The sequence below is a fragment of the Rhipicephalus sanguineus genome, chromosome 8 (genome assembly GCF_013339695.2).
Source record: "Rhipicephalus sanguineus isolate Rsan-2018 chromosome 8, BIME_Rsan_1.4, whole genome shotgun sequence".
Classification (NCBI taxonomy): Eukaryota; Metazoa; Arthropoda; class Arachnida; order Ixodida; family Ixodidae; genus Rhipicephalus; species Rhipicephalus sanguineus.
This window is the reverse complement of record NC_051183.1, coordinates 23,282,158-23,309,616: the sequence shown is the minus strand read 5'-3', so window position 1 is coordinate 23,309,616 and position 27,459 is coordinate 23,282,158. Positions and strand designations below refer to the sequence as shown.

At 44.5% G+C, this 27,459-nt stretch overlaps 1 protein-coding gene across 1 annotated transcript in view; it reads left to right on the top strand.

Moving 5' to 3' along the window:
* The window catches only part of LOC119403075 (uncharacterized), a 42,543-nt gene extending 27,463 nt beyond the window's left edge, over positions 1 to 15,080 (top strand). Inside the window, exons 2-7 of the mRNA XM_049418163.1 lie at positions 886 to 1,014; positions 5,519 to 5,564; positions 7,068 to 7,382; positions 10,884 to 11,231; positions 13,337 to 13,612; positions 15,067 to 15,080. Coding sequence (XP_049274120.1) covers positions 886 to 1,014; positions 5,519 to 5,564; positions 7,068 to 7,382; positions 10,884 to 11,231; positions 13,337 to 13,612; positions 15,067 to 15,080 — 1,128 coding nt within the window. The remainder of the gene's footprint in view (positions 1 to 885; positions 1,015 to 5,518; positions 5,565 to 7,067; positions 7,383 to 10,883; positions 11,232 to 13,336; positions 13,613 to 15,066) is intronic.
* Positions 15,081 to 27,459: the final 12,379 nt, after the last annotated feature.

The following is a 27,459-nucleotide window of genomic DNA, read 5'->3' as shown; positions in this document are numbered from 1 at the left end:
TTTTAGTGATCAATGTCTCTCATCAGTAGAATATTGCTGTACAGTTAACTTATACCTACGTTCTTTCCGTTGCTTTGGTTATTGCAGTATTTCGCTAGTAATTTGAAAATATGTACCGAGTAATCATGTACAGAGGGTCCCGGTACAATCTTCTTACCTTGGGACCCTCTGCTGTATATCCTTTATGTCGTAATCTTCATCAACGTCGTCATTATTTTTGTTAACGGATGACTAATCGTGGTTAGCATTGTGTAGTATTCGGTGAAGCTGTCTAGTGTTGGTTAAACATGGCTTAATTACGGCTAACGTTGGTCACCACAGGCTTACTACTGGCAAACGTCGGTTAGTGGGTTGACATGTCGGCCTAATGACCGTTAGTATTGCTTAACGACAGTTAATTTAGCTTATCCGCTCTTAGAAAATTAACATGGTGTCCGCGCAGGGTGTTCCTACATCGGCTTTTTCGATGCGAATGCAATTTATCGTCAAACGGCCGTGACGTTAGCGCCGTTTTTTTTTTTTTTTGCTAAGTTGCTCCTCTTTCATGCGGTTAGGTCAGCATGAAAGCGAGTTCATATTGTCAAGACGTCGTCGGCTCCAGCCCCAGGAATAATTTGTCATACCAGTGTTGAGCGTACCAATCAGTAAAATTCCTATGTAGTAAGCCGAGTCAACGACCGAATGGGCGTACAGTGCAGCAACTTGTTTTTGTGCTTCAAAAACAATACGCCTTGCTCTCGCCACCAAACAGTAACACCGCCCATCATTGTTCAAACCAACTCTAATTTAATCTCGCGCACTTCGCGGTTATCAGAGAAAAAACAGTCTCGGCATACCACGAAGGGTCCGTAAAAGGCAGCTGCAACTTGTATCGCTGCTCTCCAGGACTTCTGCGTCCAAGGTGTCGGGTCGGGTTATCTTCACAGCCGTGTTCCCGAGCTCCGTACCGGCACCATGCTCCGCGCCGTCGCTGTCCTTTTCCTGGCATCTCTTCTCTGTCGTGTCGAATCTGAGGTTAGTACTCGGGCGAGGGAAACCTTATGGATGATTTAGGCAGTGCTGCATAATGCACAACGATGGCAGACAAGAAAGACACAGACAGTCTGCAGTCGTTGTGAACCATGCCGCGCTGTCTAAATGATCCCTGTTGTTTCAACTAGCCCCGACACAAGCTCTTGGGAAACGTTAACCCGAATTTACGAAATGTTCAATCGCTAAAAACGCGCTGCGCGCTGTAGAAGCCTAACTGTACTTGTTTTGAGCGTAGAAAGATAATGACCTTATGTGATAGGTATTCATGCCAACTATACTTAAAGTATGAACAATCTGAAGCGGCTGTCGTCTTCACGTTTATTTCACCGAAAGAAAGTACAGTGTGCCCATAAAGTAATTATATACTTTAGACCGGTCACAGAAAATTGACGAAACATGGTACAAATGGGAAATGTTCACCAAATATAGGGACCAACACTTCAAGATGAATAAAAGAAGCGCGAAAAAACGCGAAACAATACGAAGAAAGATGAGAGGCGCTTACTAACTACTGCATTTTTATTGACGAAAGCAAAGTTATATATATATATATATATATATATATATATATATATATATATATATATATATATATATATATATATATATATAGAGAGAGAGAGAGAGAGAGAGAGAGAGAGCAAAAAGACGTCTTTACCACGAACAGAACCACAAGATGTTTCATGTTTACAGTAAGTCGCGCAAAGCATGGCTCAGCAAAGCACGGGCCCGTCGCCGCTCGTACTCCCCGCCGACCTTTACATCTAGCTACGAGATGCTCGGCTTTCTCCTCTTGAGTGTGCATTTTATGAGGACGCACCATGACTCAATAAGCTGCTCGCGCGCTCTGATAGGACGCCTGTATAGCCGAGTGGTTAGGACACTCGCCTTCAGATCGAGGGTACGCGGGTTTGACTCCCGCCTCGTGACGAATTTTTCTTTCTGCAATACTTTTTCTCTTTCTTCATATATGTGGTTCTGTCTCTCTGTTTGTTTCTCTCTTTCTTTTAAAGACGATAGTCTTTCTTGGGGCCGGTCGTGTTGGTCACCGCCGGTCTTCGCCTGCTGCTGCGCCGGGACTACCAGCCCGCAACACAGCACTCATGTTTCCCGATGTATTGCCAGATGGCGTCCATATCTCACGCAGCGCCTCTTCTATCGTCTTTAGACGACATTTGCAGCGAATCACACAGATACGCGGCCAATTTTTTTTCTCTATCTGTACTCGTTCTCTCATCCATCAGGGTTACCACAGGCCGTAGCGGTTAGCAGCGGGATTTGCCCAAATTCTCTGGCACATACCCGTTTATGATATTGATAGTTTCGCGGCAGGGTTCACATTTTACGGCCGGCTTAAACAACTTCACTGTTAAAACAACCGATGTTTGCATCCAGGCACATTACCTCAGCCTTGTTTAACGCGAGAGAAGGTTTTTCCGCACAGTTAACACCAGTTTCAAAATTAGGACAGCTTCAACAAGCTCTCGTGCTGTGTGGTTCCTACGACGTGCGAGCACTTGAGCATCAGTCAGGACTGGAGAGTAGCCACAATCATGACAGTGCACGGACAGATTCGAAGAAGGCTGACTTTTCAGAGGTAAACTATGATCTATCAGGCGGTCGTTCAGACAAATGCCCGTCTGTCCTAACGAACATTTGGCGCACATGAAAGACACTTGGTAAACAACCACCCTTACCAACTCGCCAAACAGCATATTTTCATCTCCATCTTTTGTACCTGTTCAGTGCAGTCAGATGTGATCTCCAATTATTGCCCATCGCACATCTAAACGATATACAAGTTCTTCCCACACATGGTTAACCACGTGGGGTGTAACAGAATGAATCACGTCTGCGCCTCTCTGTTTTAAATGATTAATGTCATTGATACGTTCACTGTACACACGTTGTTGCACACCCCGCAAGTAAAAGTGTAATGGTGTCAGATCCGGGGCTCCTGATGGTCATGGCTTGAAATAATCTCTGCCTATCCACCGCTGGGGGAATGTATTACTGTATCATGACTTTACAGACACCATGTACTTCGAAAAATATTTTGTACGGAAACTTGAAATCGCATATATCAGCAAATGCGGGGAAAGTTTCATATTTTTACCGCAGATGTTTTCAACGCTGGTGAACTATCGCCGTTGCTTAGTGCGCACTTGCCTCCTAAATTCGCTTTTCGGCAGGTGAGAACGTGCAGACATTCACTAATGCTGCGACTCTCTGTTGTCAGATGCGGTTATGGAAGCTGAAATGTACTTATAGTCCGTCAGATAGGAATAAAGGCGCGCGACTCTGGAGACAACGCTTACTTATCTCGTGAAGTCTCTTATTCGGTTTATATAGAACCAGTGTCATGTTGGACGCACCAACAATAACGCACATGTACTTACAACGCGCATTTCTTTTCGTCGAAATACAATTGTAGTCTAGGTTGTTCCAACTAGAATAACATTACCGTACTGTCCACAGATATCTGCCTTAAAATTTTCCGGAATGAACGTGTTGTATTTGAATAGGTTGCAATTTCATGTGTATATGCCAACAGCACTGCGTACTCTATTCAAATTTCAGATAATTTTACTTGTGTGTAGCACAAGTAAAATTATCTCGAGGAACGTTTTAATCGCATTAATCAGAACTTACAGATAAACATAAAAAAACAAAGGCAGGCTTCCATAAGAAAAAAGCTTTTCGAATATGTTTGTTTCCTGGATGTCAATACTTACTTGCACTAAAAATGTCAGGGTTTATTGAATGCCTGAAATTTACATCTTAACAGTTTGGTAATACAATATGTTGTTCCCCCTGGGCTTGGTGCATTTTTTAGGGCTTTTGCATTATGTGACACGCAGGACATTACAAGAAACACATGTATGAACTTTCTCCTGTCGCGCACTGGTGACTCACGAGTTATTTTTTTACTGCACCTATTACCAAAGCCAACTTGAAAGTAAAGTTATTCTGGCTGTTTAAGTTACTCAGCATTAGCGTTTGCTAGGTCCATATCATGAACTTCTTGCACGGAGCTCTGGAACTAGGCATTAAAAATTTGTTTGGGACAAATGCTATGCAACCAGACATTACCTTGTATCGATCGTTAGTGTATATGTGGCTTTATAAGCTTGACGCAAACAATTATGGCAGGCGAATGCCGGTAGTTGCTGGACACTAGGCCACTTTATACGCAAATGGTTCCTTTTGAAATGACTTGTTTGTAATTGAGCAGCAGGAAATTAAAAAAGAAGTTCAGTGAGTGTAGCAATCTTATTCTACATGACAGTTCTAATCTTCCATTTATAATGTTCATTAACAAATTTTACCCTGCAGACAAACAGGATGACAATAAGTTGCTCACTAGTTTACAGTTTCGGTTTTTGTGTGTCACACTGTTCCCACTCCAATAAAAATATTGCTAACAAATCCATTTTCCCACGTCTCCCAGTAACAATATACAGTATAACTAAGATATATCGAATTGGAAAGAGCTCCCAAGGAGTTTCATTTATAGGTAATTCAATATATAAAATATTTTATACGTATAGAGAACATATAATCACGTTAACTTTACAACTGTTCGATATAGAGGATAATTCGCTATATGTACTAACAGGAGAGCCTAGCCACGAAAAAGAAATTCAACGAAGAACAAGAATTTATGGGGAGGAGCGCATTCGGCAGACACTCCGAAATAATGTCAGGAAATCTACCACTGTCATTAAAGCGAAATATATACAGTCACTGCATCCTGCCAGTTCTAACATGTGGTGCTAAAACAAGGAGGATAACAAAGCAACCACAAAAAACGTTGAGGAGCACGCAGCATGCAATGGAACATAAAATGATAGGAATAACATTAAGAGCTCGGGCGACGGCAGAATGAATCAGGGAAGAAACAGAGGTTGCAGACGTCCTAGTTGACATCACGTGAAAGAAATTGACCTGGGCTGGCCACGTAATGCGTAGGGCAGACATCAGGTAGACAGTAAGAGCAACAGAATGCTTAGTAAGGCATGGGAAACGCACTCTAGGATGACCGAGAGTTGGATGGAGCGACTAGATTAAGAAGTTCGCAGGGATAAAGTGGAACCAGCTCGCAGAGTGCAGGGCAAACTGAAAATCATTGAGAGATCTTCGTCCTGCATGGACTAAAACAGAGTGAGAGTGATGGAGGGGGTGATGATGGTGGTTACGATGATGATCTGGGTTTGATATATGCGGGTTCGACTGTCTTCCTAACTTACTCTGGTAGTTACAACATATGTCACGATGATCTTACACGCAGTGTGTTAAAAAAATTCGGGCAATATTTTTTTTTCTTTAGTGTTGTTAGTATCAGCGTTGTTTACTTTATTCTTGCTAATGCTACTGCCCAGCAGATTGACGAGCTTCCTCTCGAGTTCACTTTTGACGCGGGAACGAGAAAAATAGTGGCGATAGTTGTAATCATGTCTCAACAACGACACAATTTTTCATGTAGGCACCGCATCTGTGCCAGTCTCCAACGTCACGTCCTCAGGAAAACGGTGAGTCTATTAAACTTCCTTTGACGAAAGCCTTATATGCCTCAACAAACGGGACACAACCAACCGAATCGAATAGACAATAAGGCAAGGGAGAGCGTAGAGGAGTTGTTGTCTTACTGTAGTGCACTATTTGTGAGGTAAATTAAAACGAATTGAAGTGGGCGAAAAAAAGTATGGCTGCCTCGCACTTGTGGTGCCTAGCCTGAAGGATGAGCGGAGCTGGGCGGCCTTCCTTTATTTTTTTGATTTCTTCTATTTCTTTCTCTTTCCCTCTGCTTCAAGCATCTCTTTTTGTATCTCTTTCTTTATATTTCTTTCTCGCTCTTTCTATCTCTATTTCTCCTTCTTCCCTTTCTTTCTACTTCTCTCTCTGCTCCTTTCTCTCTCGTTCTATGGTTCTCTTTATTTCTCTCTTTGTTCCTCTTTCTGCGTTGCTTTCTGTTTATTCTATCACTTTTTGTGTCTATTTCTTTCTACCGCTTTCTCTCTCTTCCTACGACTATCACTGTCTTTCTATTTTTCACGTCTTTATTCCCCTTATTTCTCTACATTTTTTTCCTTTATCCTTCTTTCAACGCTTTCTCTCACTTTTTCTCTCTTTCTTCCTCTCTATCTTTCTTTCTATCTATATGCTTTCTCTTTCTCTCTCTTTTTCTCGCCGAGCTGCTATCGTTTAACGCTCGAACCTGCTGGACTCGGTAAAGGGGCTTGCCCAATTCCTGTGGCGCATACCCACCTGTGAAGTTTTGCACTACGGAGCACAAGTTACCGATAGCTTAAACATCTTCGCTGTTAAAATAAATGAAGAAGTTGAGGTCGCCATTAATTGTCAATGGCTACCTTTTCCACTTGGTTAAAGGTAAGCAGCAGACTGAGTCTGCTCCTTACCTTTAATCAGACTTGTCCCTTGAGTTTTAACGTTCAGGTATATAATAATTCAATTGAAGGTAATGACGGCCGAGGACCCGTGATGTCACAAGAACCGTTTACTTCCCCCGTGTACCCACAAAAACGGGGAACCGAAGGAAGACCGTTGTGAGAAAGATGTCATTACTTCTTTTTTATTTTTGCATCTATTGCGGAGCTCCTTTTCTTTCGGACTCAGCAAACGGGAGAAAGGGGGAAGGGGGGACTTCCCTTCCACTAATGAATAACCCTGGGGTTTTACTTGCCACAACCACGATATGATTATGAGGTACCCATTAGTGGAGGGCTCCGGTAATTTCGACAACCTGGGTTGCATTAACTTGCGCTTAAGTACACTAATGGGAGAACCCTGCCGTCCATGTGATAGGACATGGCTACCATTAATGGATAACCCTGGGGTATTCCTCACCAGAACCGCTATGTGAGTATGAGGGACACCGTAGTAGAATTCTCCGGAAATTTCATCCACCTGCGATCCTTTGACGTGTGCCTCAATCTAAATACACCAATGCTGAGCCCTGCGATCCCCTACGGTAATGACGACACTAATGCATCTTTTTTATTGGTTTTGTGCAGTGTTCCCAGGGAATCAAACGGCCCCTTACAATGTACTGGTTGTAGAAGATGACAATGCTTGCCACAACCCCGGTCCATTGGAGGTCAACGTGACATGGCGAAGGCCGCAAGTCAAGAGCCCGATCAAAGCCTACAAGATCCACGTGATTTCGGTCAGTGGTAGTGACAACACTGTCAACCTCCCCGGCGACGTCACAAGTCACGTGGTCGACTCGATGGAGTGTTGGAACGCGTACATCCTTCGTGTCGAGGCTGTCTTCGAATCCGGACAGTCAGCATTTTCAAACGCCACGTTTCATGTTACAGGAAACCGAAGTAAGAACTTGTCTCTGTATCGCTTTCTTAATGTTGTTCAAAAACTTGGAGGACGCTTGGCCTTCGATTCCAAGAGTATAAGCGATAGCGGTAATTGGGCATCGCCTTTTCAATCGCTAGCCTAGCCTCGCTTCTCGGCGGACACCTCAACCGCGCCGCAAGGAAAGGAACATTAGTGCGAGCAACATTGGCTGTTTGAAACTGTCCTTGAATGCCTACTGCAAGTACAGTTGCGAAGTGCCCCCTACGCCTTAATTGATCCGGTTGCAAATTGGGGAAATACCCACTAGGCGTCCGTAAGGCAAGACGGATTCACTTCTTAGGAGGGGCGTTTTCTCAATTTCCGGCAAATACGATGAGAAACTATTTTGTAACAGGGAAATTGCCGTGGAGCAGTAACACAGACTAAATAATAATTTTGCCTAAGTCTTGCGATTAAATAACACGAGCTCTTTGCAATTAGTCCTCAAAATTTGCTGGCAGGGCACGCAAGATTTTCCGCGGAAAGTGATCAACAACTTCGTAAGAAAAGCAGTAAAATGAAGAGGCGTGTTGAGCAGTATCTGTACAGAACATGCTCCATAGTAAGATGTTTTCGGGCAAGTTGGTTCGTACTGATGTGAAATAGAGGAGCGCTGAAGAAACATGGACTCGAGTAAGAGATACACATAACAAGCGTGCGGCTGTCTTGCGGCTGTATCTTGAACATGAGCCGAAAGTTGAGCGTCTGTCCTGTGTGTGTTTTGCTGGCGTCCCCGTTTCTTTAGCGGTCCTTTGTTCCGCAGTCAATCAGTCAGTCAATCAATCAATCAATCAATCAATCAATCAATCAATCAATCAATCAATCAATCAATCAATCAATCAATCAATCAATCAACTTTATTTCCTTTGGACAGGCGGAGTACGGGACTAAAAGCTCTAGCAGCTTGGCAAGGTCCGGACCCTGTTATAAGTTGGCAAAACAGCACGATCACGTCGCGCTGTTGTCGACATAATGTCCAGAACACTTCAACGTCGGGGTCTTTGTTGCTGTCTTTCGTTCCTCTAATAATCCGTATGAAAATTTTTATTCAAGAAAAATGGTGAGAAGAAAAAAATCACCATCTCCCGCTAAAGGGGACCATGAGGCGATGCGAAGCAGTGTTTCGGCATGTAGAGCCCGCGTTTCAGAGGTGGAGTGGTGAGGGGGAAAGGGAAGAGGGGAAGTGGAGTCGGGAAATGGGAAGGGAGGGTGGAAGAGGAGAGGGGGATCAGGAGAGGGGTAGTGGAGAGGGGGGGGAAGAGAAAGGGGAGAGGTTAAGTGGAGAGGTCGAGGGGAAAGGGGAGAGGAGAGGGGAGAGGGGGAAAGTGGAGAGGGGTTGCTCATACGCAGTAAGGGTGGTCACGTCGCACACCACCACCACCGCTATAAAATGCTTCACATCGAAAAAAATGGTGAGAAGCCCATGTCAGAGATGGCATTGAAAGTACATTGAGCACAAATTGAAATGTCTGCGCGGAAGTTGTTTAGTATTGAAAAGTGGCCTAAGACTATTCATTCTAAAATGATCGAGCTGCTTAATATTAATTTATCGTCGAAAATATGTAGAACTCGTAGTGTTATGATTAAAGAAAATACGCTTATAACTTCACGCCATAAGGGAGCATGGCGCAGCGTCGATGGGATAAGGAAAAGGGAAATGAAAGAAAAGAACACTAAAGTAGAGGCCCCTTTCCCTAGATATGATTACGAACAACACCGAGCACCAGACCGGGCACCTCTTCCCCAACAGAGAAAGAGGTGAGTGCCCGGTGTCACTGGGAATCAAACCCATTGCTTACCACGTTAGAAGAGGACGCTCTGACGATTTGACTACGGCTCAATCCTCCAAGGCACAATTGTCCTTTTCCAGCTTCTCGGCAGACCCGTCTGTTAGTGGCGCGACCAACTAGCGGCACTCTTGTTTCTCTTTAAATCGCTCCCGGTCGACCACTTCCAATTTTTGCAAACATTAAAAAATGTCTGAAAAATAAAACTGGTACGAAATCGATGGTTCTCATTCAAGCTATTAATTATATTAAGTACCCATGATATCGAAGTATGTGTTTGCTGAACATACGGGTCAATTAACAATCGGATTAATGCAATGGCTTCACTGAAAGAGATGGCGCTTTTCTTGTTAGCAGCTGAGATCGTTGCGGCACCTGACGGGGCAGACCTCAACCGCACGTTTCATTGGACGTGGCCTCTGAGATCCGCTTCAGCAGCGTGATGAAACACAATGTTTAGAGAGAGAGAGGCAAGGGAAGGCAGGGTGTTTAGGCAATGCGTTGAACGTATCCGGTTTGCTGCCCTGCACTGGGGGAAGGAATAAAGGGGCGAAAAGGGAGACACAAGAAAACAACCACAGTTTCACCGCAAGCCCGAAGCATTGGATGCGATAGCAAGAATTTGGAATGTCACATGAAGAACTTGCAGCTCGCCACTGAAGCACAAAGAAGGGCGCCCGAAAAGAAGGCACAGGCATACACAGGAAAAGCGTGAACTAACAACTGTCATAGTTGTTGCGTCTTTGTGCTTGAGCAACCCGCTGCAATTGTGTCGACAATGGAGAATCAGACGCTCTTACATATTTTTTATCAGTTAAACTGCGGCGCGTGGACTAACCCCTCTTCGTCTCCTGCCACACGGGGTCGTCTGACGCAAGGCGTGCCCGGTGTTCTTTTTTTGTTTTCGTTCCACATCACGAGCGGGTACAGAAAGGCGCCACTTTGTCGTGCGTGTCTCAAGTGCAGTTTCCCAATTGACAGAAAACGTAGCAGCGTTTCGTGACAAAAAACACGCTCAAGTTCCTCCGAGATCTGCGCACCACCAGCGGTAAATGGTGCATATAAATAGCTCGCCGTTATTTCGCGGGCGCACACATGGCGCATGGCTGAGTTGTCGAATGCAGTGCCCTGGGAAGTGAGGGGTCGCTGGTTCGAATCCCCGATCGGGTGCTTTTAGTGTTATGCCTGCTTTGTTTTTCTGTGTGCATTTATATATATATATATATATATATATATATATATATATATATATATATATATATATATATATATATATATATACAAATACATATCCAGGACATGACAGTGACGGCAAAAACCGACCGAGAGTGTCCATATAATTGTTATCGTAATAACAAGTAGGATGTAAAGAATCGCAAGCACATCCAGTATACGGGTGGTCACACAGATTTGTTGATTTTTGGTATGTCAGTAGCGCTTTCGTTGCCTTCTACATCCTCGACGCACATGTCCATGTTCCTAAACTCTTGTTCAGAGAAAATGGTCTCGAGTGCGGTTGGTCCATGGCTGTGTGTAATCTTTATTTCGAGAAATATTCCAGTGTACAATAACGCCGACGTGCGAGTGCTACTACCAGGCTCTTAAGTCTAGGGTTAGGGCATTTTCCAATTTTTTGCACAATATTATCAATGCAAGCGGTGCAATCAACTCCTTTTATGTCTTCTTTCTCAGCGCTCAGGTACTTTCCCCAGGATCTGCGTGCCGTGGAAGGCGACAAGAAATGCCACGGCCATGCTGAAAACACATCTGTCGTTCTCCACTGGAAACCCGCCATACTGGGTCACAATTTTACCGTAATGGGCTACCAGGTCGAGATCTACTTCGTCAATGGCACCACCAAGGCATTCGACCTTCCCTCCACTGCCGCTGAATTCGAGTACGAGAACGTCCCTTGCAACGGCACAACTGTCTTTGGAGTCTCCGCGGTCCTGCTCTTGAATGCTGCCTTTCCTCATGGGACCGAAGGGCTCTTCATCTACCCCGCTGCCTACGTAGCTGTTTCATATGGGCGTTACGAGCGTAAGTCAAAAACTCACAAGGTCCTTCCCGCCTTTGTCTGACTCGAAGTCGAAAACCGTGTTCTTTTTCTTCTCAGTCGATCGACTGATCCTCCCCTCCATCGAAAGCTTTCTGCCCTTAGCGTGGCTCATGCTATAATTAATACGCCACAATTTAAAAGTACAGGAATGGCCCCTACGCTACGGCTCTGTTATCCGTTAGAAGGGTAGCGGCTTTGGCTAGTTGGTATGCTATGACGAATTGTATAGCGCCCGTCCTCGTTTTTTCTGTCTGTCCAAGTACCCTGTTCGCGCTATACAATTCGTCATTATCCGTTAGCTTCATCAGGTTTCGTCTAAAAAAGAAACAGTCCCCTCTATTTATTCCCCTTCTTTCTTTATCATGTAATTAACTTTTTCCTTTCTTTGTGTAAACATATAAAGGAGAAGTAGAAGGTCTACATTGTACACTCTGTTATGTGCGGTTATGTTCTCGAAACTACGTGACAACAACCAGGTTCGCCTTTAGGCAGAATTCAAAAGTAGCCAGAGTTCAAGCTAATAGTAGCCAAAGTAGCCATGCCATTCAGTTTTATCGCAACAATTTGTAGCCAAATAGAACAGAAGCGGTAGTAGGAGTATAGGTTTTACTGATCAACAACAATAATATCATTTTGAATAAGCAGGATCATTTAAATAAGAAAACTATCGTTCTGTCTTGCTTGATGTTCATGCACCAGATAAGCTGGAAATAAAAACTACACAAAATCAGTGAGCCCGCCGCCTGCATATAGTTTCCTTAGAATACAAAGAGTTACTTCCACATACGGAGTGATTTTGGAAAATTCCAACCAAGTCAAATGAAACATTAAACATTGAATCATTTTTCTTTGAAGCCGTTGGCCTAATTTGATTAGAGGAGTTTACATAACGTCAGTCCAGCTTCAGATAGTGAAATCGGGTTGAACATAAAGAGCCGAGCTGTATTTTCTTGCGCATCTTTTTTTTTTCGTCCCGTTCTTACACACGCTTGTAGGACACGCTGCGCATCAGTGTTAGAAACTTAAATCACGCTTAGCATCTGCATACATGGCGGGCAGTGTGAGCAGCGTGCCAGCCGCGCATTTGAAAACGTGCGTGCGACTACACCACTCCATATTTGGACGAGCACCTCTCATTGCTCTGTGGTGCCTTGTGCGCACTAGCCGGCTGGTGGGGAAGGACGCCAAACCCTTCAGCTGACAGCACAGAAAAGCTTAGCAACAGTGTATTGTCACTGCAAATAATAACAAAAATGGCTACCAAACAGAAGTTCAAAAATATAACCAGAAAGTAGCCATTGAGACAACCTGAAATTTTCGTCGCCAGGTGGGGTCGGAAAGTAGCCAATTTGGCGCGAAGTAGTCACCAATGGCAAGCCTGGTTCGCAACCGACAAATGAGGCAGATGGTAATGGACATCAACGAGAATTTTCCGGTCACCACCAGGGACTTCCGTTTTACGTTGATATACGTCATGTTTCTCAGATGTTCCAGTACTTATACTTCAGAATCAGAATCAGAATCCACTTTATTTCCAACGCACTTGTTGGGGGTCCCCCAGGCCGTAGATCTTTCCTAGGTGTTATAAACAACCTATCTCCCCGCAAGATGTTCTGTGGAGTGCTTGTCCAACGTATATGCGAGCTAAAATAGTGTTTGTAACCGCACATGTACATTTTCTGAATATTTACCTATAAGCAAGTTTTACTCCATTTCCTTTTAAGACGAAAGTGTTTTTTGCTGGGGTCTACTATGACTTTGCTGACGTCATTTCCGTTAAGAAAGTGACGTCGGTAAAATGACACAGATTTGTGCGCCAACATCTCCTTACATAATGTCAATAAAAAACCCAAAAGAAAAAGATTTTTTTATTTGTACGAACTGGAAGTCTAACGCACGACCGCTCGGTCCGCGACGGTAGGTGCCGGGCGCTCTACCCACAGCTGTCAAAGACCAGTAGACATTACGCAATCTCATACATCGATGTACAATAAACATTCAATTACCCCTGTGCAGACACGGTTCACTCTTGTGCTATACCGATTCCTATGGGAGGGATTAACCTAGTTTCTTTCTTTTTACTCAGTTCCACTTGTCCAGAATTTGAGAGCAAGGGTGCAGGGTGCGACCTCCATCAAGGTCCAATGGACCCCTCCAGCCGAAGGCGCAGTCGAATACAGAGTGTCCGCTGAAGCCGTACACGCACCACCTTTGGTCGTCTTCACGAATGACACCTCGGTAACCTTCAGACACCTTACTCCCGGAAAGGAGTACACCATAAGGGTGGCCACAGCGAACACCGTGAACGGCAAAACTTCCTACGGAACGTACGTTGAGGTGAATGCGACTACCAACGTCCTTCGTAAGTATGAAAAATTACTTCTGTACTACCTGTACATTAAGGTGTTTATAAAATTGTGGCGTGTACACTGTAAACTGCTTTGCACCCTTGAAGTTGCTTCATAGGCGTGTGCACGAAAGGCGGGGGGGGGGGGGGGTAGAGGGCGTCCGTTTTTCATAATCATCCAATGGAGGTACAAAGTCAGCCCCATATGTTTACTAACTCGGACCTCTGATATCATTGTTTCATGGGCTGGATTATGGCCGCGAAGGGGATAACTGTCAACCAACCTTCTGTAGCACGAAGCCACAAGGCAGTCCGCATGGATTTCCTTGTGGCTTTGTGCTACAGAAGGTTGGTTGACAGTTATGCCTTTCATAATCCTTCCGCCACCTTGCGGGATTCCGCAGAACTCATTTGAATGATTAAGGCTATGCAGGTCGTTGACGATAATGGCGGTCGAGAAACCCCTCATGTTGCATTCCAAGAACGGTTTAGTTCGTACCGAACGGTTTACTGCTTCCCACCTCCATCCCACCTGTACGCCCAGAAAGCCGGGGACCAAATGCAGGCTGTTGAGAGAAGCATGGCATTAAATGCTGAATTCCCTCCAGTGTAGTGTCGCAAACCGGACGCGCGTCTGGTTGACCGCCCTGGTGTTCCTTCCTATCCTTCATCCTGCCTAATTTTCGCATCTATTGCGAAGCTTCCTTTCTATTTTCGAACTGCTCCAATACAAAGAAATGGGGTGGGGGGGGGGGGGGCACAGTTAAATTTGCCCTCCCCCTCAGGGATTTAAAGTCGTTTACTTTGCAGTATTCAATCATTATGTATGTACTTTATCGACAGAAGCGGCCTATCTATCTATCTATCTATCTATCTATCTATCTATCTATCTATCTATCTATCTATCTATCTATCTATCTATCTATCTATCTATCTATCTATCTATCTATCTATCTATCTATCTATCCATCTATCTATCTATCTATCTATCTATCTATCTATCTATCTATCTATCTATCTATCTATCTATCTATCTATCTATCTATCTATCTATCTATCTATCTATCTATCTATCTATCTATCTATCTATCTATCTATCTATCTAATCTGCGTATTTTTCTTCATCGGCTTTCTAATAAACAGATAGAGAGATCCTTTTAACGTACACTATAAGTATAGACTACATATTTAGGAATGAAAACACGAGTATGTTTCTTTATTTCAGAGCCACCAAGCGAAGTAGAGGTATTCGCCACTTGCGATCACAGGGTAGTCGCTTCGTGGAAGAATACTGAAGACGCACTCAGTGGCTTCGAACTGAAATTCTGTGAACACAATCAGAAAAACTGCGTCCATAGGAGTGTTGTAGCCACGGATAATGCCACCACCTTCCATGTATCCTCGCCACTGGAAGTCTACACGGTTCACATACAATCCTGCATAAGGGATGTCCACACTTGGAATTGCAGTGAACCGGTGGTGAGGAGCGTCAGCGCATTCGGACAAGGCAAGTGCATTTAGCTGAGTTGGAAGAGACACCAGAAGAGTGTAGGAATGGGCGTATCGGTACACCCTAATTACGCATTCTTAGAAGCGCGAGGGGCACGAGGGAATAGAAGAGAGTACACATCCAACTGTTTATTTCTTTCAAAGGGATCTTAACGCACTCCGAATTCAAGGATGAGAGAGTGACTGTTTTCTCCCCTTAACTGCCCTTACTACAGGCGCTATCTTCTCCGTGTCACTTAATTCTTCGTAAAACACGTGGACAATGTCCGCACTAAGCGTTGAGCCTATGAGGATTTCGCGCTTTTCGGCTACACGGTGTTATCTCCGCTTGCTCAGTCGAAGACGCACAAAATGAAGCGAAATTAGTTGATCGCGCACAATAACCACGCGAGTTAGGCATAACGGGCGTGGGAGACAATTCACAATTGATATACCCCGTGTTATGGACCAATGGATCGCTTATTTCGTCATGACGTCACGTGACCCGACGGCCGCAGTCAGGAATTGGACCGGAAAGACAAGAAACGCCAGCAGAGAATAACACGCTCGTTCTTTGTATTTTCAGAGGTTGTTTAACGACTGATAGTAGAAAATATCGCGATACAACGAAGACAAGAAAGACCAAACAGGACTATAGCGCTGACTACCAGTCAGCGCTAGTCCTGTTTGGTCTTTCTTCTCTTCGTTGTATCGCGCTGTTTTCTGCTATGAATATGTACCAACAAGCTCAATTTCCCACGCTTTTAAAGTTTAAGGATTCTTTAAAACGCTTCACCAATACACTTGCACACTCGCAAATCAGTCATGCGCTAGACGCAACAATCGCAGTTCAACACGGGAATTATCTTTATCGGTGACAGCAACAGACGGAGTGCTCACACATTTATCTTCCAAGGGAAAAATTTTTTTCTGCTTCAGTAATTTTGCGTGTGGTCCGATCTCGGCTCGAGGCAGAAATAAGTTCTTCCTTTAAAGGTGACAGCGTTGCACTCTTTCTGTGGTTCTCAACGATAAAGATATACTTAGGGTTATTCACGTGTTGAACTGCGATTGCTCTCTGTCGTAGCTCAATTCATAGAGCAGTGGACGCGTAATTCGAAGGTAGTGAGTTCTGTTCCCACCAAAGGAAGAATTGATTTTTCGTCCTCTTCGATTCGGCCCACTTTACGTGACACCGGCAGCCTGTTCACGTGACGTCATGAGGAAATAAGCTGTTCATTGTCCATACACGAGAGATATCACTACAGTTAGAGAAAACAATTAACGTGCTCTATGATTTTCCTGGCCTAGTTGTCTGTGGGATTCATTTGGTTGTAAGTGCTTGAGTTTATTTATCTATCTTTATTTTTAACAGATCCTGCAGTTGAATATCTGCAAGCAAGTTTCGTCAACGACACTTCGCTTAATGTGACGTGGGGAACTGAGCACGTCGGCAAGATTCACATCAGCGTTTGCCCTGTCTCTCCTCATGAAAAGAACTGCACCTCTTACACGACCAACGGTGACTCGCTGGAATACCAAATTGACGTCGTCGGCCACGATACAGCGTACGAAGTGCGCGCTAAGTTCAGCACATCAGTGGGTTACATCCCGTGCTACCACGAGGAGTCTTCGGTTAATGTGAAAAGACCTGCCGCAGGTTCGGTTATTTTCACTACGTCATTATTAAGTAGTGCTTTATTTCTTAATACGAGCACGCAACATGCATTTACGTTCCATGTGTTACAGCTACCAATTATTCGTGACTGGGTGGGCAACACATACACGGAAAAAGAAAGAAATGGACACCACGGACGCAAACTCACAACTGCTTTATTAGACACAACGAAATACATGTTCGCACCCCATTCATCACAGACACAAAGATTCTCGCGACAAATAAGCAAAAATAGAACCGGGAATTCATTGAAGCTTTCCATATAAAAAATATGGGAGACAACTGTGTGGCAGGCTTCTATCACGTTGTAAGAAAAGGAATTCGCTTTCTTGCGGAGCACAAGTAAACTCCGGTTACAGATGTGTGAGGTCAGCCACAAGTTTGATACCAGTTTTCGATCGTTTTGCCTTCACATGACGTAGGTTTGTTTCACCGTTGATTCAATCATATTTTTTTTCGTAGTTCTTCGAGTTCATCGCCAGGGTTGGCCTGTGTTGACGAGGACAAAAGTCCATTTCGTCGTTTCTTATAGAGCAGTTGTGAGTTTGCACCCGTGGTGTCAATTTTTTTCTTTTTCTATGTCTGTGTTGTGCAGCCAGTCGTGACTAAGTACCAGCTCACCAAATCAGTGCTGTAGCTTTGCCTGTATCGCGCACGACGTTCACTACGAATTCTCACCTACACATCGAAACTAATTAGCCCATGTTGATTCCAAAAATTCTTAAGCATTTCTTTAATTCATAACTTAAATTATCAACATGGCAAGGAGGTGTGCTTGCTAATTAGAGAGAAAATAGAGGTTCCCGACTAGGGCGTGGCCAGAAATTTATTTCGGAAGTTTGGAGCACACACATAACTCTTTATGTATGTGCGTGCATTTGTTCGTAAGTGCGCGTGTGTATGTATACATAAGAAATATGAATATTTCATAGGGTTGACCCCACCTCCCCCCCAACGTCACCCTCTGGAAACGCCAGTGGTACCTGGCATCATAATCTTCAAACTTGGATAGCGCGAAGTCGACCAGGGCTACGAAGGAACACAGATGCACAGGACAGGCGCTACTCGCAACCTAACTTTATCCAAGTTTGAAGATTATGAAGCAACTTGCCCAGCAACGTATTCTGTTAACCTGATATCATAATTTGGATAAGAACTAAAAACAACTATAGCCATTTAAGTGGCACGAGCCTTCATAAATGTAGTCACATTTTCAATTGTATGTATAGCGCGTTTATACACACGAATGGGGAAAATATCTGCTGAATATTTTCTGTTACAGCGGCCATCGGCATAGCAGCAAAGGTAAGGTGGAGGGGTTCAAGCAGCCGCCCCCTCAAAAAAAAATGAATTTTTTTTTTTAATTTCACACGTGTATACAACACGCACACATACAAACGCACTCACAAATATACATAAAGTGTGCTTGAACACCCCCTCCCACCAAAAAAATATTCTCGCTACACTCCTAACAGCTGATAATCAACATGTACGATATTGTTAGTGTACGATCAAGTGCTGGTTACATAACAACCTTGAACTCCTTTGTTCTGTTCTCAGGTGGACACAACTCGGGTTCAACGAATAAAGTTTACGGACTCTTGACGCTGGGGTTACTGCTCCTATGTTTAATGAAGTCTAGTTGCGCATAGATCCTGCGCTTTCATCGGCACGTCGTTATCACCCAAGAGGAACTCATTGAGGAGAGCGCACTTCAGTCTCGATGTGAAAAGAGATGTTGCGAAATAAATTTTTCGGAATGTGCCGTGGAGTAATTCTTGCTGCCCGCCAAAAAACCTTCGCACAAGATCTTTGGACTTACCCCTTGAAGTTTCAGTAGATCTTTCATCGAAAAGCAAAATGTTTTACACAAAGGTAAGTCACGAGTACCCAGCTGAAATTACTACATAGTACGACGACAGAAAATTCTGCTGTCTTGTCGCATCTTGGGACATGGCATGCTATTGAGGCCCGGTGGTCTATCGTGAGGCTCTGTCGAGGGCACGTTGTCTCAAAAGATTTGTGTAGAGCTTCATCAAAATAGCCTAATTATTTCAGGGACACTTCTGTTGTGACAACACATATTTCTGCGGTACTACAAACATTGCTAGTGCTACTTTAGCTCTGTGGTATAACAACAAACAAGCGACAGAATTCACTTCTGCTGTCACGACAAAGAAATGACTGTCGCACAACAGAAGAGTTTGGCGCTGCATCTGGAATTTTTAATAACTACAGAGCAACCTTTTTGCCACAGCAGCAATATGTGTTGTTCGTGACGGCAAGTTCTGTTATTTTCAGCAGCGTAACTGCATTCTTGCTATTTTTTTCGCATTACAAGATTGACAACTACTTTTGTCTAGACCTTTAAATGCTTACGCTAGTGTACGTTGGTACGCAACTGTCTTGTGGGTGCCAACAGTGGAGGTCGCTAGGATTTTCCAAAGCAGCTTTTATCTCACTCTAACTTGCCACTTATTTACCGCTTTATGGTTGTGCAGCAATGCGGTGAAGAAAAAAAGAAACTCACAGGGCCTCTTATGCTTTCACCTAAGAGGACTGAAGGCGAAAGCGATGTCCTTTTTCTTCGCAGTCGATGTACTGATCCTGCATAGCCACACTCCGAAAGCTTTCTGCGCACCTAACGTGCTTTTGCACTGCCTCCAGAATCGGAAGCTTCTCACCTGATCTTGCACAGCCTCCATGATCTTACCCCTTCACGTCACTTGACGTCATGACGACGTCCCAAGGATGCCACAAACGCCCAAGGATGCCACAAATTATCTCTGTGATGTCATGATGACGTCACGCCAAGAAGCATGCTTGTATTCATGGCGTAGTTGTCAGTGGATCCGACTTCCATGCTCGAAAACCGCGGAGTCGGAGGATCGATTCCCCGCCGCGAAAGATTTTAAAGCGAACTTGTTTACCTCAAGCTCCTATGTTCTCAGCAATGAAAGGAGGGTTGTATTCACACTTAGGTACTCACGAATGGAAAAAACAGACACAGCCAGCCCAAATGACTACCCTACTGCAGTAAGGTGCTCACTCACACGGAATAAGAACGACACTCACTGAACAATACGCTAGCATGAAACCATCTTTTATCGCCATAATATTTAGTTCCCACATGTGACTGCACTCAGGACAAGTAAATCTGGTTTTTATTTGAAGCATCGCGTACTGAATTAAATGCGACGATCACTGAAAAGAAATAAAAGCTCCCTGTACATACACCTTTAGCCTTCAGGTGATATTATGAAACAAAATTTCATGTTAATCACTGACATCCACAAAAATATATCTAAATGCCGTCAGTAAGTCATACACTGTCATCAGAGAGTTGGTAATCAGTTATGATAAGCTGCTACTATGATTTTTTGTTCTGTCACCTGCTTCTTTACATCACAGGTTTCCGTTGCTCCATTGCGTTTGTAGTGCTCTTAATTCGCTAGTTTTTTTTTTTTTTTTTACCGGATACATACATTCCCAAGTCACTTAATGGCAAATTTCGGCTTGTAAACGTGTTGCTATTGTAGTAAAGCTATTCTGCGCACACACTGTTCGCTGCTTTCTGGATTGTTGCCCTCAATCTTTCCACATCATCTTCAAGATTACAACGAAAAATATCTGTGTCAGTCAACGGGGATTTCTGATATCATCATGCTCAAAATCCTAAGGCGTGACGCAGGCACGACTTCGTAAAGAGAGCTATCACAATAGCATGGCTGTCAAGTGATTGGCACATTAAAAAAATATTCTTAGAGCTTACGATGTTTGTAGATATGCCGAAACAATGACCCAGATTTAGCGTCATTTCCATGCAAATTAATTTAGCCTTCAAGCGTTTATGTGCGCACTGAACTGATAGCATTTAGGCTTCAGCGGCACAATGCTCACCCGTCAGGATCAAAGATGAGAAATGTGACATACCACAAAATTTTATTTCACTACACAAGTGCGGAGGTGCACATCAGTGGCCCCAAGGAGCGTCACTTGTAGACGGAGCACTGCCAAAACTTTATCAATGTTGCTGTAACGCTGCAGGAGTTACGTCAGCTTTACGGCAACAGTTCGTGAAATTAGAGTGCTGAAGGGAAGATGAACGCTGTATAACGGTAGCTTTTCTGCTACTACTTTCTAACTAACTTTGAAAACAAAGCAGGGTGACATCTCTATTATACACAGTGCACACATGCACAAAAAATTTCTAAGCTTGCTGAAAGATGAAAAACAGCGCGAAAAAACGCGAGACAAGACGGAGAAAACTACAGGACAAACGCATACTAACAAGTGAACTTTTATTTTTCGTCTCAACAAGGCTGGCGCGAGATATGATAGCGACGATGTATTTTTGGCTAAGAATAAGTTTGGTTCATAATGCGCCGCTGTTGAAAGGAAGGTGGACGGGAGTGCAAGATCAAACACAGGGACAGCCCATCGGAGTGTGGTAAGGGAGTTGTTTATCAGGGACCTTTCACGTGCGGTAAATGCGGTAAATGTGTGAATGTGCGCCTGCAAGATCCCCGTCTATTGTTGAAAGGGCAGCCTTCGTCAAATTTGGCCCTGCACCATATAGGAAGGAATACTAAGGAGAGGCCCTGAAGTCACATTCGTGAAGCCTCCGCATCGCAAACACACTCATCGCCTCCTAGCAAAGGAGCAGCTAAACATATCGCGATTTCCGCCGCGTCGTTTGCAAGCGCATGAGCGCATCAAGCAAGTCACCAAACTTTTCCACTTTTTTTTTTCGCCGTGCAAGCGGCGCAGTTGATACACGCGTGCTGCTCCTTCTGTGTGTTCCTTCTGTGTGTGATCTGCACCAGCTATACACAATGCCCAGCTGTTGCGTATAGCCGGTGCAGATCGCATGCACTGCGGAAAGTGCCGGGCGGCACTTTACATGTGTACGTAGTTCGCTTCATTGCTGATCATTCATGCATGGTATTTGCATGCGAAGCTCTCAGATGTGCGCTCTGTTGCTTCTTACTAATTGTGTCAACTCGGAACGCACGTGAACTTATGTTTTTGGCGTCTGACGCGCCGTGACATAACATGCGCCGAAGCGTATCGCGTTTTGGGAGTCCGTGTAGTTCATACGGAAGGGCAATAAACTTTTGTTGTTATCGGACAACGCGATGTATGTATTGTGCGGTGTGCGCTCGTTGCGTGCTAGTAGCTGTGTGCGCACTGGAGTTACAAACTATACGTGCAAGATTGCATATACAATACAGCGGTGTCCTATTTTCGACGTGAAGTTACGTGCGCCGAATAGCTACTACGCTCACTCCGTATATACGAGTAAACAACTGCTAATCGGCCAATAGATCGGGAAATCGGGCTACGAGAAAGGAAAAAAAAGGCCTAACGCCAAGCAGAACGCGTAAGTGGCTGCTTGGTCAGTTCGAATACGATGATGCAGGGGCTGAATGTTTTTGATTACGGCACGTACCGGCACTACTGTTGCACAAAAACGCCCCACGAAGAATTTCAGCACGCAGCGCTCGGGCCTGCCACGCATGAACAGCCTGGTAAACGTCTGCTTGCAACATTTCACTGCATGCAAACCGCGCAATACGCTCGAAGTTTACGCCGGGACTACAAACTTGCGCAGAAGCGTACCAGCGGGGAGAGCCCGCCGCGGTGCGTCTGCTGTTTTGTTTGCCCCATACCGGTTTGTTTGCCCCAAAAATTTGATGACACTTCCGTCACACTTTTCGCAATGCATTGGGATACGATGGGGCCTCTCCTGAGCTTTCGTTCCTCCATGCCCTGCACTGCCGTGAGTGTAGGTGTACTCCTCCCCTGTCTGTGATGCCAAAGCGCTCGCACGTCATAGGGACCACACGGCACGTGAGCTCGTGGAAGCTTTCTTAATTTTAAAAGCTGGTAATAAATGTGTGGCTAAGCCTTCTCTTGCGTTAAACAAAGCAGAGATAAGGTACCTGGATGCGCACATCCGAGGTTTCTGGCTTTGTTCGGGGAGAACATGTATTTTATTGCGAGAGCAATTGTATGGGTACTCTCGGCTGATTTTTGTCGTTGCCGTCATGTCCCGGATATATATATATATATATATATATATATATATATATAAGTGAGAAGAAGGACCTACGTACGAAATGTAGTTTTATTAACGTTTCGGCTTGTGGGCTTGCCCAATTCATAAGGCGCACACACACCTGTGTTTTTTTCTGCGGACACCAAATTTTCACGGCTGGTTTAAGCATCTCCGCTGTAAAAGCACATAGAACCAAACGAAAACTTCTTAATTTGCAAAGACAACGTACAAAGGGTTCCGAGGTGAGAAAAAAACTTTCGAAAAAGCGTTTGCAGTAACCCTCAGTAACATTTGCTGGAGGGTTGTCGGTGATGCATAGTTCGTATAGGCATAAAAAACAAAGGTAACAAGAAACAAAGAAAACACAGGACAGAGTTCACCCTCGTGCGTTTTCTTGGTTTCGTGTTACGTTCGTGCACATATGCATAGAAACATTGCGTCACCAACACTTTGTCCTAAGGAAGGGCAACTTTAAGGGCTCGTTTTTCTTTGCTAGACACAACATTATTTACAACTAACAGACAAGAAAGTCAATGAAAATATAAGGGATGTTATTTTGCACTATATATGATGTAAATGTGAAGAAAGTAAACTAAACGAAAAGATAATTTGCCGCTGGCAGAGTGCGAACCTGCTACCTTCGAATAAAGTGTCTGATGCTCTACCAACAGAGCTACAGCGGCGGTCATACCCACGTACACTGTATAGGGTATATATGTGCCTTTCAGGCTTGGGAGTGTTAGTCAGCGCCGCTAGTAGCCATGACGGCGACTGTGGAACACTGTTTTTCTGCCTGCTGGTGTCACGAAGCACGTGATCGTTTTACGAGCTGGCCGCTGACCAATAATCCACTTATACTACCTTAAGGCATTCACTCTGCCTTAAGGCTATCTTCTCCGTTTTTTCTAATGAATTTTGTGTCCAACACTTTGTCCTGTGTCTTCTAGGTTTCTTGCTTACGTTTGTGCTTCTATACCTAAGAATTATACCGCAATTCATTCTTTTTTTAATGACGTAGACTTTCAACTGTTAATTTTGTTTAAATGTCATTGGAAGGCTGTGATATAGCGTTTTAAAGCCATAATTGAAATTTTGGCGGGGAAGGGCTCATTAGTCGGTATAAGTTGTATAACGACAACGGAGGTTTCCATGCAAGCGGACCATGCAATGTTTCACGAAGGATAGCTTTGTTTAGGTCACTTTTATTAAAGTGTGAAAGGCATATACTAACTGAAATGCACTCGTAAGATTCTAAACATGTGTCACGCTGATCAACAGGCACGTTAAACACCCAACACACCCCGAAAGATAGCCCCCAGCCTTTGTATTTCACACGGATTTCAACCATTTCAGTGACGCCAGTCGCTTGCCTTTACGCCACGTAGAATGAAACAATGCCGATCCAGTAGGCGTGCTTGGCGAAGCAATCCTTTGTCGTAAAATCTGCAGCTACAATACGCTAATGTCTGCATAACAAAGGATAGCTAGCTCCTTATGTCCTATATTATCTGCCAAAGTAGATTTTTAAATAGTTACAGGTGATATTAAAAACTGCTGGCACTCTCATAGACGTCGTTTCCTTGTTTGTGAACATAAGATACGAAACAGACGTGCACACGCCTGAAACAACCACACGACCACTGAATAACGAAAGACATTAAATCAGGTTCGCTAACGCGAAACTGAGAACTGCACATTTTGCTTTCACCCTCATTGTTCTTTCTTTTATTGCGATAGCAATTATATGGACAGTCTCGGCCGGCTTTTGCCCGTCGCCGCCGTCATGCACCGTATATGCATAAGTATATATATATATATATATATATATATAAAAGCCCCAAAGAAAAATAATTCAGAAAATTGCTTCCAAATCGCGGAATCAAACCAGCGATTTCTCGCTCCGCAACGCGTGGCGGTGACCACTATACGCCACAGAACGCAGATTCTTCAGGTAGCGAACGGTGAGGGTTATATACACACCCTTTACCGCTGGCAGGACTCAGACGCGGCAGGCGCTTATAAGCGTTCCTTCATTACCAGCGAGATAGCGCGAGGAGCGCAACGGGCGCATTTAAAAGTCGTTGGCCAGTTCGCTCGCTTCTTCTAATGTTTGCGCAGGGAGAGCCTTGCCCTTCCGCTGTCTGCTCGCGCGGTAGTTGCTGCCGAGGGGTAGATTTGTCTGCAACGGAGCAGCGCGTCCATCACGGGCCGCTTTTCTTCCTATCGCAATCATTGCTTCACCCTTGCGGCGAAACTGTGAATTTTTTGTATGCATATTTTTAATAGCGCAGCTGTTTAAGCTTTTCGTTGCACCGGGTAGTGCGAACAGAAATTTTGATCCTCATGAACCGGCACGCGATCTCTTCGTGCTATTTCATCTTCTGCTTTGCTCCCACAAAACGCGCGCCAATTTGTCCCAAGCCTAGCATATTAGCCAAGCATAGGAAAACCTGAACAAGAAAAAATTGGCCGCGTATCTGCGTGCTTCGCTGCAAATGCCGTGTAAAGACGATAGAAGAGGCGCTGTGTGAGATATGGACGCCATCTGGCAATACGTCGGGAAACATGAGTGTTGTGTTGCGTGCTGGTAGTCCCGGCGCAGCAGCAGGCGAAGACCGGCGGTGACCAACGCGACCGGCGGGGACGCCAGCCAGCCCGAAAACGCGGTTTGGCGCGAAGCGCTGAAGCAGAGAAACGTCCGCACTCAACGAGTACTCTCCACACACTCTTTTATTTACACGTCGCCTGGGTAAAACAGGAACGCCAGAGCGGCGCCCACAACCGGCAGCCTGAAGGCCGCCCACAACGCTGCTTTTTCATTTTTTAAATATTTTTTTTCACCTTCTTGGCCTTCTCAAAACTAAAGTTTTTCAACACCAACCCATGGCATTCGTACAGTGCAATACAGAACCGAAACCGAAACACAACAATGAGCTCGTGCGAAGGGCACGGAGGAAGGCAAATTTCAGCGCAGTCGCATTTTCAGCTTTGTTGAAACAGCGCTCACTATGCTCGCGGACAACTTTTCTTGGCAATGAAGCGAAGGCTACAGAGTCACAATGCACGTATCCTACCGCTAATGAATATAGCCCCACAATTGCGTCCGTGTTTTCTGCGTGAGATATATAAAATAATCCTTCATTTTCTACATGTAGCATTTTGAGGCAGAACGCAGCGCACACAAGCAAGATATTTGCGTTTCTTTTACTTTATACGTTGTCACTGCGTTTTTGCGTGCGTGAAAAAGTTGAGCCTTTTACCCGTACTACCTTACACGCTAAGCGCGTTTGCGTCGAAATGCAACGCTAGACATCACTTTCTATGGCGTTACGAGACGCACGCCAAACCGGACTACTTCGCGTAGCAGTACATGTGCAGACGCTCCGCCCCCGTAGCTTTCCCTTCATTGCCAAGAAAAGTTGCCCGCGAGTATAGCAGCGCCTGTCCTGTGCCTTCTTTTACTTCGTCGTCGTCTAGTGAGCGCTGTTTCAACAAAGATGAACGCATACCAACTCGCTCAAGCTTCCATTCTTATGCATTTTCAGCGCAGCTTAAGAAACTAGGGTCCTTAAAATTACGTATGTATGCATTTTCTATTAAAGGAACACGCCACCTAATACTTACCTAGTGATGTTGCACCTCAGATATGCATGATATTTACTTTTTGATGGACAACGTTCACAAGTATGAACAGCCGTAGCAGTTCAAGACGGCTGGCCCTTGGGCAAGTGGTTCAAATTTGGCCGAGTGGCTGAATCAAGGGACGTGCCGACAAACAGAAAGACAGACAGACAGAAAGACAGACCAAAATTTCTGCGTTTAAGCTCCCCAAGAAAGACTATCGTCTTTAAAACGATGGCAGCTTCGCCCTAATGGTTCCAAACCTGAAGGAAGAGCGCAGCGGGGTGGACTTTCTACTTTTTTACTGTATTTGTCTCTGTTTCTTTTATCTATCAGTTTTTTTATCTGTTCCTTTCTAATTTCATTCTTTCTCTGCCTATTTACTTCTCTTTCTCCCTCTTTCTATCTTTATTTTCATTCCTTTATTTTTTGTCTCCCTTTGCTTCTGTCTTTCTGTTTCCTCGCTTCTCTTTATTTCTTTCTTTCTTTCTTTTTCTGTCTTACTCTGTTTCTTTCTATCTCTTTCTCTATATTTCTATCTTTTTATAATATTATTCCATTTGTTTCTGTCCATTTTTCTCTTTCTCTTTCTTCCTCCTTTGTTTGGGTTGGAGGAGAGGGTACAAAGCATTACATGCAAGCGCTAAGGAAATCAGTTGCGGTCTTGAAAAGTACATGTCCACTTCACTCTAAAAAAAAAAGGGAGCGAGAATGGAGCAACGGACTCCGTTCCTCCTTCGGAGCCGCGACTTTCTCCTTTGCGGACGATTTACTCGTCGCGCCCTCTTGCGGCAAGCGCCAAGGGAGAAACTTTTCTCCTCAACCACGTGACTTGCGCGCGCGCGCATGCGCACGCCGAGTTAAATCGTGATTTCGTGCTGCGGAGAGCGGCTGCCCTTTCGCGGTCACTCGGCAGCCTCAGACCGGACTATCCAGTGCTACCGATCTCGGCCAGTCGCGTGCAATTACTTGTACCTAGGATTGATGCGAGCAACACACGAGTGACGTTCATTG